General features: G+C 34.3%; 1 protein-coding gene across 1 annotated transcript in view; it reads right to left on the reverse strand.

The window, feature by feature from the left end:
• Positions 1–14,115, reverse strand: part of LRRIQ3 (leucine rich repeats and IQ motif containing 3) — a gene marked incomplete at its 3' end in the record, with an annotated part of 232,002 nt that overhangs the window by 211,481 nt on the left and 6,406 nt on the right. The window contains exon 2 of the mRNA XM_079901948.1: positions 1,642–1,890. Within this exon, the coding sequence (XP_079758074.1) occupies positions 1,642–1,890 (249 nt within the window). The remainder of the gene's footprint in view (positions 1–1,641; positions 1,891–14,115) is intronic.

Below are 14,115 nucleotides of genomic sequence, written 5' to 3' on the forward strand. Positions count from 1 at the left end.
TCCCACATGCTCAACAAAGATCTCGTGTGCCGCAACCAAAGACCCAACGCAGCCAAAAATAAATAAATCTTACCAAAAAAAAGGCAACCTACTGAATGGGGGAAAATATTTGCAAATCATATCTGAGAAGGGGCTAATATCCAAAATACATAAAGAATTCACACAATAGCAAAAACCCAAACAATCCAACTAAAAAATGGGAAGAGGATCTAAGTTAATGTTTTTCCAAAGAAGACATCCAATGGCCAACAGGTACATGAAAAGATACTCAACATCACCAATCATCAGGGAAATGCATATTAAAACCACAAATTCAGTCACCTCAAACCTATTAGAATAGTTATTATCAAAAAGACAAGAAATAACAAGTTGGCAAGGATGAGGAGAAAAGGGAACCATGTGCAGTGTTTGTGCAATTGTAAATTGGTGCAGCCACTATGAAAACAGCAAGGAGGTTCCTCAAAAAATGCAAAATAAAGGGCTTTCCTGGCGGCACAGGGGTTGAGAGTCCACCTGCCAATGCAGGGGACACAGGTTCGTGCCCCGGTCCGGTAAGATCCCACATGCCACAGAGCGGGTAGGCCCTTGAGCCAAGGCCGCTGAGCCTGCGTGTCTGGAGCCTGTGCTCCACAACGGGAGAGACCACAACAGCGTACTGCAATTAAAAAAAAAAAAAAATTCAAAATAAAGCTTCCATATGATCCAGCAATTCTACCTCCAGGAATTTATTTCAAGGAAATGAAAACACCAGCTCAAAAAGACACATACATCCCCATGTTCACTGCACCATTATTTATAATAGCCAAGATGTGGAAGCAAACTAAGTGTCTATCTATAGATGAATAGTAAAGAAAATCTTGTGTGTATACACAGTGGAGTACTGCTGACTCATAAAAAAGAATGAAATCATGCCATTTGAAACAAAATGGTGGATGTTGAGAGCATTATGCAAAACGAAATAAGTCAGACAGAAAAAGACAAGTACCACACGATCTAACTCATGTGGAATTTAAAAAAGCAAACAAACAAAAACCAAACTCTTAGATACAGAGAACTCATTGGTGATTCAAAGACAGAGGGGGTGGGTGAAATGGTGAAGTTGCTGAAAAGATACAAATTTTCAGTTATAAAATAAATGAGTCCTGGGGATATAATATACAGCAGGGTGAGTACAGTTAATAATACTGGATTATATATTTGAAAGTTGCTAAGAAAGCAGATATTAAAAGTTCTCATCACAAGGAAAAAATTGTAACTCTTTGGTGATGGATGTTAACTTGACTTATTGTGATCATTTTGCAATATACACAAATATTGAACCATTATGTTTTATACCTGAAATTAATGTAATACTATATGTCAATTATATATCATTAAAAAATTAAGACGTCAAGAAGCAGTCTTAAGACTATGGATTTAAGAAGTAAACCAAATCACATACTGTTGGTCTAGATATTTTAAATAAAAAATGTTTGCTTATACTTAAAATTTTTGTGCTTATATATATTTTTTATTTAGTTTTGAATTGTTTATATTTCACATATAAGACTACCTGGGAGAAATACTGTACATAGATAACATAAGTGCTTATTAAATATCAACTTCATTTATATGCAGATAACTGAAACGGCTATTGCTTACATGATTTCCATGGAGATCAAGTTTGACTAATTTTATACAACTCTGAAGTGGACGAATATCTGTAATAAAATTGTTTGAGAAGATGCACACTCTAAGAGAGATACAAGATTGAAAACTTTCCATAGATTTTAAATGAAGGCCACTGAACTTCACAAAAACGAAATCTTTTTGATCTTCTATTATATTTTCATTATAGTGACTCCATTCTCTATGATTGGTTAGCTCTTCTGTGACTGTTCCATGAAACATCTAGGAAAAATGGGAAATTTTGAACGTTTTTTTTCAACTTTCAAAAATAAATCTATATGAAAAAAATACTTTCTAATAGACAGTGAGAATAAATGGGTAGAAAAGTTAAAATTTTTAAGAATATAATTTCCATAAAACCTTCTATCCCAAAGCATTTTAAATATATAACATGTATATAATTACAACTCAAAAATGTATCATTTCTCTCACCAATGAAATAATCAGTAAAAGGAAGAAAAACTTTCTTTTTCCTGAAATACTTAAAGAACATGAAATTCAGTGAAATAGCTGGGATAAAAACATCACCTCTAGGCAATATAACTAAAACAAACATAGAAAACTATACCCCTCAGACTTCCCCCATGGTGCAGTGGTTAAGAATCTGTCTGACAATGCAGCAGACACAGGTTCGAACCCTGGTCTGGGAGGATGCCACATGCCACAGAGCAACTAGGCCCATGTGCCACAACTACTGAGCCTGCACTCTAGAGTCCGCAAGCCACAACTACTGAGCCCGCATGCTGCAACTACAGAAGCCCATGCTCCGCAACAAGAGAAGCCACCGCAATGAGAAGACCGTGCACCACAGCGAAGAGTAATCCCTGCTTGCCGCAACTAGAGAAAGCCCATATGCAGCAACAAAGACCCAACATAGCCATAAATAAAAAAATAAATTTATTTTTTAGAAAAGAGAAAACTATACCCTAACATACCTTGTATAATAATTTTGGTTAAAAGATGTTGTTAAATAAAGAACAGCATTGAATGATAAATCCCCAAGTTAGGAGAGTGATCATCTTTGTGAGAAAGGCTGATAAATGCAGCTAAATGAAATTAAGGGGCAATAAAGGGCTACAAGGATGATTCAACAATGTAAATCAATCACTGTGATAAACCTCATAAATGGAATGAAGGATAAAAATCATATGATCATATCAATAGATGCAGAAAAATCATTTGAAAAAATTTAACATCCTTAAATAAAAACTCTAAACAAAGTGGGTACAAAAGCACTGCAATTCAGCATAACAGAGGCCATAAATTATAACCCTGCAGCTAACATCATACTCAATGATGAAAGGTTGAAAGCTTTCCTCTAAAATCAGGGAAAAGAAAGTGCCCACTCTCACCATTCCTATTCTACACAATACTGGATATCCTAGCTGGAGTAATCAGGCAAGAAAAAGAAATAAAATCAGAAAGGAAGAAGTAAAATTGTCTTTGTTTGCAGATGACTTGATGTTATATACAGAAAATCTTAAAGACTCCATCAAAAAACTGTTAGAACTAATTTAAAAATTCAATAAAGTTGAAGGGCACAAAATCAACATGCAAAACTCAACTGCATTTTATATTTGTTAACAATGAGCTATGTGAAAAAAATAAAGACAATCCCATTATAATAGCATCAAAAATACTCAAGTACTTAGGAATGCATTTAAACAAGGAGGTGAAAGATCTGTACACTGAAAACTGTAAGACATTAATGAAAGGAATTGAAGAAAACAAAAATGATTGGAAAGCTATCTTGTGTTCATGGATTGGAATAGTTAATACTCTTAAAATGTCCATACTACTACTCAAGTCATCTATAGATTCAGTGCAATTCCTATCAAAATTTCAATGACACTTTTCACAGAAATAGGAAAAGCAACTCTAAAATTCATATGGGACCACAAAAAAAAAAAAATAGGAAAAATAATCTTGTGAAAGAACAAAACTGGAGGCCTCATACCTTCTGAATTCAAAACAACATATTACAAAGCTACAGTAATCAAAATAGTATGGTACTAGCATAAAAACTGGCACATAGCTCAAGGCAAAAGAATTGAGAGCCCAGAAATAAACCCATAAATATGCAACAACAATATCTGACAAAAGAACCAAGAATACTCAATAATGAAAGGACAGTATCTTCAAGAAATGGTGTTGAAAAAACTGCCTAAGAATGAAATGTTCACATGCGAAAGAATAAAATTGGACCCCTGCCTTACACCACTCACAAAAATTACTGGATGGGGCTTCCCTGGTGGCGCAGTGGTTGAGAGTCTGCCTGCCAATACAGGGGACACGGGTTCATGCCCCGGTCCGGGAAGATCCCACATGCCGCAGAGCGGCTAGGCCCGTGAGCCATGGCCGCTGAGCCTGCACGTCCAGAGCCTGTGCTCCACAACAGGAAAGACCACAACAGTGAGAGGCCTGCGTACCACAAAAAAAAAAAAAAAAAAAATTACTGGAAATGGGTTAAAGACTTAAATGTAAGAGCAGAAACCATAAAACTTCTAGAAGAAAGCTTAGGGGAAAAAAAGTTTCTTTTACATTCATTCATCCTGGTAATGACTTTTTGGATATGACACCAAAAGCAAAGGCAACAAAAGCAAATACCAACAACTGTGGCAACAAACTAAAAAGCTTCTGCACAGCAAAAAAAAAAAAAATCAAACAATCAACAGAATAAAGAGGAACCTATGGAATGGGAGAAAATATTTTCAAATCATAGATCTGATAAATGGCTAATTTCCAAAATATAAAAGGAACTCATACAAATCAGTAGAAACTGATAATAACAAAAACAACAACCTGATTAAAAATTAGGCTAAGTACCAGAATAGATATTTTTCCAAAGAAGACATATAAATGTCCAACAGATACATCAAAAAGGTGCTCAACAACACTAATCATTAGGAAAATGAAAATCAAAACCACAATGAGCTATCACCTCACACCTTTTAAAATGACTATATTCAAAAAGACAAGATTACGTGTTGACAAAGATGTGGAGAAAAGGGAACCCTTATACACTGTTGGCTGTACCAATGTAAACAGTATAGAGGTACCTTGAAAAATTAAAAGTGGAACTACCATATGACATAGTAATCCCATTTCTGGGTATATATCCCCCCAAAATGAAGTAATTATCTTGAAGAGGTATGTGCATCCCCATGTTCTTTAGTCCCAATGCCTAAGTCATGGAGGGAACCTAAATGTCCACTGACAGATGAATGGCTAAAGAAAATATGATATCTATTTTATATACACACACACAATGGAATATTATTCAGCCATGAAGAAGAAGGAAACTGCCATTTTCTACAATATAAATGCCACTGGTGGCCAAAATGTGGTGCAAGAAATGGGGAGATGTTGGTTAAAGGGAACAAACTTCCAGTTATAAGATGAACAAGTTCTGGGAATATAATATACAGCATGGTGACTATAGTTAAAAATACTGTATTGTATACTTAAAAGTTACTAAGAGAGTAGATCCTAAAGGTCCTCAAACACACCAGAAAAAAAAAAAAAAACATAATTATATGTGGTGATAGATGTATTATGAACCTTACCATGGTAATCATTTTTGCAATGTATATATGTATTAAAGTATCATATTATACATATTAAACTTATATAATGTTATATGTCAATTATATCACAATAAACCTGGAAGAAAAGATTTCTAAGTACAAATAATTAGGTATGTCTCATTTAGATTAATATTTGTTGTTAATTCCTTGAAATCCTTCCATTTGAATTCTCTACAACCAATATCCAATGTCCTGCAAAAAAGAATGCACATTCTTTTTTCATTTATTTACACTGTGTAACAAAGCACCCCTAAACCTACTGCCTTAATAAAAACACCATTGATTATTTCTCAGGTCTGTGGCTTAACTTAGTTCAAGTGGGCAGCTCTTTTTCAAGGGATGTTGACTTAATAAGATTCAGTCTTGTGGGGCTCATCCAAACTAACACCTACAAGGTGACTAATTTACATATGTGAAACACTGGCAAGGAGAGCAGGAAGGTAGGTTCAGCTGGAATGCTGGGATATACGGGTCTCTCTCACCATACTATCCCAAGGTCTCTCCATCTACACCAGTACTCACAATGTCATCCTCTCACAGGTCTATTCATGTGTCTCTGTAATAGGGAAGTAAGACTTTCTATATGGTTGACTCAGGGCTCCAAAAAGTATAAACACAGAACCTGTAGGGCCTTCTGAAGGTTTAGGCCCATCTGGCAGAGCTTTACCTCAACCACATTCTATTACTTAGAGGAAGTTATTCTGATTATTTGAACCAGTTTATAATGTAGTTAGAGAAAGAAGAAAATAAAATATAAGTTGTTCTGAGCTTGGTGACCTCAGGCAAGTTATGTATATCCTCAATTTGTTATGTATCCAAATTATGTTCCTCAGTTTCCTCATCTATAAAACATGGATAGTAACAGTATTTGATGGAAATAATTGTTATGAGGACTAAATGAGTTGGCCTGAAGGCTTTAGAACACTGTCTGGCACATAGCAAGCACTGTAAAATGAGTATTACTTAATAAGGCAAATACCTAGCTCAATTAACAACTCAACATAGACTGCCCCTTCAAAAAGTAAGTTAGGGCACTTCTAGTTTCCAGTCCAACATATAAGGAGCTTAGAAGTTGTCACACCATCCTAAAAAGTAAAAGCTGAACAAAATGAAAAAAATCAACACATCTTCTTAGATTCCTCAGAAAAGGGAGGTCACACAGAGAGTCAATACCCCCAAAATCAGAGAGACAGTTAAATGGATATAGAGATTCAGAACGTACAGGAGCAGAAACTCACCAGCAGAGATCTCTGGAGGACCCAGTGCCTCCCAGGTAGGAAATACTGAACTATAACTGACAAGTTACTGCAGGCACAGTGTTGACAACTCTGAGATTAAAAATTCCAGGAAGGCCTAGTCAATGAAGGGACCACCTTGCTTTTGTAAGATTAACATCCAGGAGCTCTAACAGGTCCTCAGGGTGAATACTGGACAAAAATCCACTCATGCTTCCATAGGGGAGAGGAAATAAATAATTTTGAAATACACCAGAGAATTCTGTTCTTAATAAGGCCTGCCCTCAAGAGAAACTATTTAATGGACACTAAACAACTGAGGTTTTATCAGAGCCTAACTGACGTGGGAGAAGAGAAATACTCAACTCCATCTCCCTCTAGCCTTCCATTTGGAGGAAGGGAAACACCCAACTCCAGCCCATTCTTGCTATCTTGCCCACCTAAGAGTAAGGAAAACTAAGAAGCACTTGTGAAATCCACAGCCCAGGGGCACAGGCTCATTAAAAGACTAAGACCTTAATATATAACCATAGAATACTTCTTTTCTACCCACACCTTACCACCACACCACACCAGTATTTTATAAGAGTTCCTTTTACCAGTACATCATTTCTGGCTTTCAACAAAAATTACAAGGCATACTAAAAGACAAAAAACACAGAGTAAGCATAAGAACCAATATCAGCTATGGCAAAGATGTGGGAAATATCAGACTGGGAATTTAAAACATCTATGATTAAACATGCTAAGCACTTGAATGAAAAAAAGTAAGAACAGATGGACAGTGTATGGTAGAGAGATAGAATTAAAAAAGAATAAAAAAATAATGCTAGAGATCAAAAATACTATACCAGAAACGATGAATGCCTTTGATGAGCTATTTTAGTAGATTGGACGTGGTTGAGGAAAGAATCTCTGAGTTTGAGAATATGTCAATAGAAACGTCAAAAACTGAAAAGTAAACAGAACAAAGACTGAAAAAAGCAGAACAGAATATCCCAGAACTGTGGGATAACTACAAAAAGTGTTCAATATGCATAATGGAAATACCAGAATAAGAAGAAAGTGATAAAGGAACAAAGGAGCATAAAAAATATTTGAAACAGTAATGATGGTGAAATTCTTCAAATTAATGTTAGATACAACCTACTGATCAAGTAAGCAGAAAACACCAAGCAGGAAAAAGGCCAAAAAAATACAACTAGACATATCGTTTTAATTTCAGAAAATTAAGGATAAAGGAAGAAATATGAAAGATGACATAGGAAGAAAACCTCTTATCTACAAAAAGGGAAAAATAAGAATTATATCTAACTTCCCCTAAGAAACTATGCTAGCAAGAGGAGAGTGGAATAAAGTATTTAAAGTGTTGAGAGGAAAATCCTGCCAACAAAAAAATCTATACCTTGTGAAATGATTCCTCAAAAGTGGATGAGAAAAAAAGACTCTCAGACAAACAAAACTTGAGGAAATTTCTTGTCAGTAGACCAGCCTTAAAAGAAATGTTTAAAATAGTCCTTTAGAGACAAGGAAAATAGTATAGTTCAGAAACTCAGATCTACATAAGAAAAAGGAAGAACACTAGGGCAGGCACAAGTGAAGGTAAAATAAAAATCTTTTATTTTTCTTATTCTTAGCTGATATAACAGGTAAAAGTCTGTTCAAACATTAACAGCAAAAATTTATTTGATTATATATGCACACATATGCTCAGTTGACACTTGAAAAACATGGCTGTGGGTAGGGGTGAAGACCCTTACACAGTTAAAAATCATTTGTCTCTCAGTATCCACAGGGGATTGGTTCCAGGATCCACCACAGATACCAAAGTCCATGGATGCTCAAGTCCCATAGTGAGCCCTCCACAAAACTATCCAAGGTTCTGCATCTGTGGCTTCAACCAGCACAGATTGTGTAGTACTGTATTTATTGAAAAAAAGAAAAACATAGACGTAGACCCAACAGTTCATACCCATGTTGTTTAGAAGTCAACTATATATTTTTGTATAAGTAACTATGCTATGTATAAATGAAATGAATGAGAGCAAGGATACAAGGAACAGGAAGGAAGAGTCAGGAATTTTTTTTTATTACAAGATATTTATACTACATACGAAGTAGTATAGTGTTATGTGAGAGTGGATTTGGATTATTGCAATCTCTAGGGAAATGGCTTAAAAAAAGTAAAATAGGTATGCTAAGAAAAGATAGAAAATAGAATCATATACAATGCTCAATTAAAATCACAAAAGGCAGAAAAAAATGGAAGGCTAAAACTGGTACAAAGAACAAGAGCAATAAATAGAAAAGATTAACAAATACAGATATTAATCCAACTATATAATCACTTTACAGTAAGTCCCCTACATATGAACAAGTTCAGTTCCAAGAATATGTTCGTAAGTCCAATTTGTTCATAAGTCCAACAAAGCTAGCCTAATTACCCAACTAACACAATTGGCTATATAGTACTGTACTGTAATAGGTTTATAATACTTTTCACACAAATAATACATAAAAAACAAACAAAAAATAAAGAAAACATTTTTAACCTACAGTACAGTACCTTGAAAAGTACAATACTACAGTACAACAGCTGGCATACAGGGGCTGGCATCAAGTGAACAGGCAAGAAGAGTTACTGACTGGATGAGGGAGAGGAGGTGGGAGATGAGGGAGATGAAGGATCGTCAGCAATAGGAGATGGAGGGCAAGCTGCAATTTCACTCACACCTGATGTTGATGGCTCAGGTTCTGGTTCCTTGCTAGATTCAACTCTATCTACCCTTTTGAAAAAATGATCCAGTGATGTCTGGGTAATAGCTCTTTTTTTCTCATCATAGATGACACAGTAGCACTGGATTGCATCCTGAACGGCTGCTGCAACCTTCATGTACCATTCTATGTTCAGGTCCTGTGCCTCAAAAACTAACAGTGCCTCCTCAAACAAAGAAAATCCCCTTGCCATTTCCTGCATCGTGAATCTCTTCAGTGCTTCAGTTACTTCTTCTTCCTCTTGTCTCTCTTCGTCCTTTCTCTGGGACTCCAGTTCCATCAGGTCTTCACTAGTAAGCTCCTCGTGTTGCACAGCAAGGAGTTCAGTGAAGTCATCTTCTTGCAGATCTAGCTCGAAATAAAGATACTGTACTCTATACAACACTGTAAAGTACACAAAGCACTACCACTTGTAGAGGATGCACGCACGTGACAGTGTATGCCAGACACACAAACTAACTTACGTGATTGGACATGTGAACACACGTTTGCACCTATGAAAGTTTGCAACTTGAAGGTTCGTATGTAGGGGACTTAAGGTAAATATATCAATAGTCTAAGCATCAAAACAAAGACAGAGTGGATCAAAGTTAGAGTGGATCAAAAACTAGCCCAACCATATGTTGTCTACAGGAAAGCCACTTTATACATAAAGATTCACAAAGAATAAAGGTAAAGTGATTGAGGTGAATCTTAAAACATTCAAAGAAAAATTAATATGAATTCTTCTCAAATTCTTCCAAAATAAAGAAGATGAGGGAACATTCTGAAACTCATTTTATGAGGCCAGAATCACCCTCATACCTAAACAAAACAAAGATATCACAAAAAAAGAAGATTACAGGGCAATTTCCTTGATGAACACAGATGCAAAAATCCTCAACAAAATATTATCAAACAGAATTGAACAATGCCTTAAAAGGATCATACACCATAATTAGGTGAGACTTATTCCAGAGAAGCAGGAATGGTTCAACATCCACAAATCAGTCAATGTGATATACCACATTAACAAAATGAACAAGAAAAATCATACGATCATCTCAACAGATGCAGAAAAAGCATTTGACAAAATTCAACATCTCTTTATGATAAAAACTCTCAACAAACTAGGTGTAGAGGGAACACGCCTCAACATAATAAAGTTCATATGTGACAAGCCCACAGCTAACCTCATACTCAATGGTGAAAAGCTGAAAGGTTTCCCTCTAAGATTAGAAACAAGACAAGAATGCCCAGTCTCTCTTTTATTCATCATAGTACTGGAAGTCTTAATCAGAACAATAAGGCAGGAATAGGAGATAAAAGGCATTAAAATTGGAAAGGAAGAAGTAAAACTGTCACCATTTGTAAATGACAACATATTACATATAGAAAACCGTAAGGACTTCACACACACAAAAAAAAAACTGTTAGAACTAATAAAATCAATAACATTACAGAATACAGAATCAATACACAAAAATCTGATGCATTTTTACACATTAATAATGACTTATCAGAAACAGAGTTAAGAAAACAATCCCATTTACAATTGCACAAAAAAGAAAAAAAATACCTCAGAATAAATTTAACCAAGGAGGTAAAAACACCTGTACACTGCAAACTACAACACACTAATGAAAGAAACTGAAGAAGGCACAAATAAATTGAAAGCTATTATGTGTTCATGGAGTGCAAGAATTAACATTGTTAAAATGGCCATACTACTCAAAGTAGATTCAATGCAAACCCTATCAAAATCCCAATGGCATTTTTCACAAAAATAGAACAAACAATCCTAATATTTGTATGAAACCATGGAAGACCCCAAAAGCCAAAAAAATCTTGAGAAAAAGGAACAAAGCTGGAGCCACCACATTCCCTGATTTCAAACTATATTACAAAGCTATAGTAATCAAAACAGTATGGTATCAGCATTAAAAACAAACATATAGATCAATGAAACAGAGTAGACAGTCCAGAAATAAAACCACACATATATGGTCAATTGATTTACAAGAAAGAACCAAATAATATATAATGGGGGAAAAAATTCTCTTCAATAAATGGTGATGAGAAAACTGCACAGACACATGGCAAAGAATGAAACTTGACTGCTATCTTAAATCATACAAAAATTAACTCAAAATGGATTAAAGACTTGAAAGTAAAAACTGAAATCATATAACTCCTTGAAGAACATATAGGTGGTAGACTCCTTGACATTGGTGACAGTATTTGTATCTGACACCAAAAGCAAATACAACAAAAGCAAACATAAACAAGTGGAAATACATCAAACTAAAAATATTCTGTACATCAAAGGAAATCATCAATAAAATAAAAAGGCAACCTACTGGGTATTTGCAAATCATATATCTGATGAGGGATTAATAGTCAAAATATATAATCACACAACTCAACAGCAAAAATGATAATCCAACTAAAAAGTGGGCTGAGGATTTGAATAGACATTTTTCCAAAGAAGACACAGAGTTGGCTAACAGGTACATTAAAAGGTACTCAACACAACCAATCACCAGGGAAATGTAAATCAAAACCACAATGAGGTATCACCTCACACTCATTAGAATGGTTATCATCAAAAAGGAAATAACAAGTATTGGCAAGAATGTGGAGAAAAGGGAACCCTTGTGCACTGCAGGTAGAAATGTAAATTGGTACAACCACTATGGAAAACAGTATGGAGTTTCCTCAAAAAACTAAAAATAGAACTACCATATGATCTACTTCTGGGTACTTATCTGGAGAAAACAAAAACACTAACTTGAAAAGATACCTGGACCCCCATGTTCATTGTAGCATTACTTACAATAGCCAAGACATGGAAATAGTCTATGTGTTTTGTGATGAATGAATGGATAAAGAAGATGTGATGTGTGTGTGTGTGTGTATACACACAATGGAATATTATTCAACTATAAAAATGAATGAAATTTGTCATTTGTGAGAACATGAAAGGACCTTGAGGGCATTATGCTAAGTGAACTAAGTCAGAGAAAGACAAATACTGTATGATCGCAGTTATTCATGGAATCTTAAAAAAAAAAAAAACAAAAAAACAGGAAGCCCATAAAAACAGATAACAGATTGGTGGTTCCTGTAGGTGGGTAGTGGGGGTTTGGCAAATTGGGTGAAGGGTTCAAAAGGTACTAATTTCCAGTTATAAAATAAATAAGTCATAGGGAGGTAATGTACAGCATGGTGACTGTAGTTAATAATACTCTATTTCATATTTGAAAGTGGCTAATAGAGTAGATCTTAAAAGTTCTCTTCAAAAGCAAAAAGTATTTTGCATGGTATGGTGACGGATGTTAACTAAACTTACCGTGGTGATCCTTTCTCAATATATACAAATATTAAATCATTACGTATTACATCTGAAACTAATATGTTATATGTCAATTGTACCTCACTTAATACTACAATTGATAGCTCCTCCTCTACCTACCTAAAAGCCTGCTTGTGGAGTGCTGCTAATTTTAAATATGACCATTAAAGAGGAATCCTTTTGTTCCTTTTAGACTCCAATAATTTTACAATTACTTTGTGAAATGTACATAAAAGTATATTATTAAGTTCAAATAATAATATAAAGTTCAAAAGGCAAATTTAGTTTAAGTACAGCAACACATTAGAGAAAGCATCAGGGCTCCAATTACAGTTTCAAAGAAGTTCTAGGCTTAAAAAGAAATCAGTATCAAATGAACTTATTTACAAAACAGAAATAGACCCACAGACATAGAAAACAAACTTATGGTTACCAAAGGGGGAAGGGGTGGGGGAGGGATAAATTGGGAGGTTGGAATTAACATATACACACTACTATATATAAAATAGATAATCAACAAGGACCTGCTATATAGCACAGGGAACTAGACTCACTATTTTGTAATAACCTATAGGGCGGAAAAGAATCTGAAAAAGAATATATCTGAATCACTGTACTGTACACCTGAAACTAACACAATATTGTAAATCAACTATATTTCAATAAAAAATACATAAGTGTGTATGTGTGTGTATATATATATCAGTAAATCTTTCATTAGTTTGTATTGACTGTAACGCTAACTTTAAAATTATCATATATTATTAATCATACTATAAAAACCATGTTTTTATAAAATACAATGTACATCAATTATAACTCTCATCTTTGTTCCCAAATTTTTCCATTTAAAAAACTAGTGGTAAATACACATAGCAACTGTAAGTGCTTATGATGAATGAATATCTAAGTTAAATGTTGAAAAGTAAAAACTCTTTATTCTGTGTATTTAATTTCAAATGAATATATAAAAAATATTTAAAATATTTTTCAAAGAAATGCTTTGTAACTGTGTCAATGACCTTTAGATATCATACCCATCCACTGGAATTTTAGATACCAATAATATAAGTACATTATTTTAAGTTAAAAGTGTATTAAAGTATAATATTAGTTTTGATGATCTATGTTGCAGTACCTTATTTTGTAAACATTAGTTATGACACTATAAATAAGTGGAATGCCAGACAATGGACTCTAGAATTATCATATAAGCTGATATGAAAAATAAAATCATATAAAAGGAAAAAAAGTTTTTTTGAAAAGCAAACTGTAAGGATTATAATTAGTAATATTTTATATCTATTGTGGTTGCAAACTACTTTAGTATGTCTGCAATAGACTGAAATCCATAATATATACAGTAATTATAATTTTAAAATACTTTTAATTTAGCCATTAAATTTATTAAATCAATCCTGTTTTGATGAAGACTTGCTATGATTTTACATCACAGAGAAAATGCTCTTTAAAAACTAAAGAGAGGGGTTTTAGTAGAACAGTCAGAACAGTACAT

This window comes from Stenella coeruleoalba (assembly GCF_951394435.1).
Source record: "Stenella coeruleoalba genome assembly, chromosome: 1".
In the NCBI taxonomy this organism is placed as follows: domain Eukaryota; kingdom Metazoa; phylum Chordata; class Mammalia; order Artiodactyla; family Delphinidae; genus Stenella; species Stenella coeruleoalba.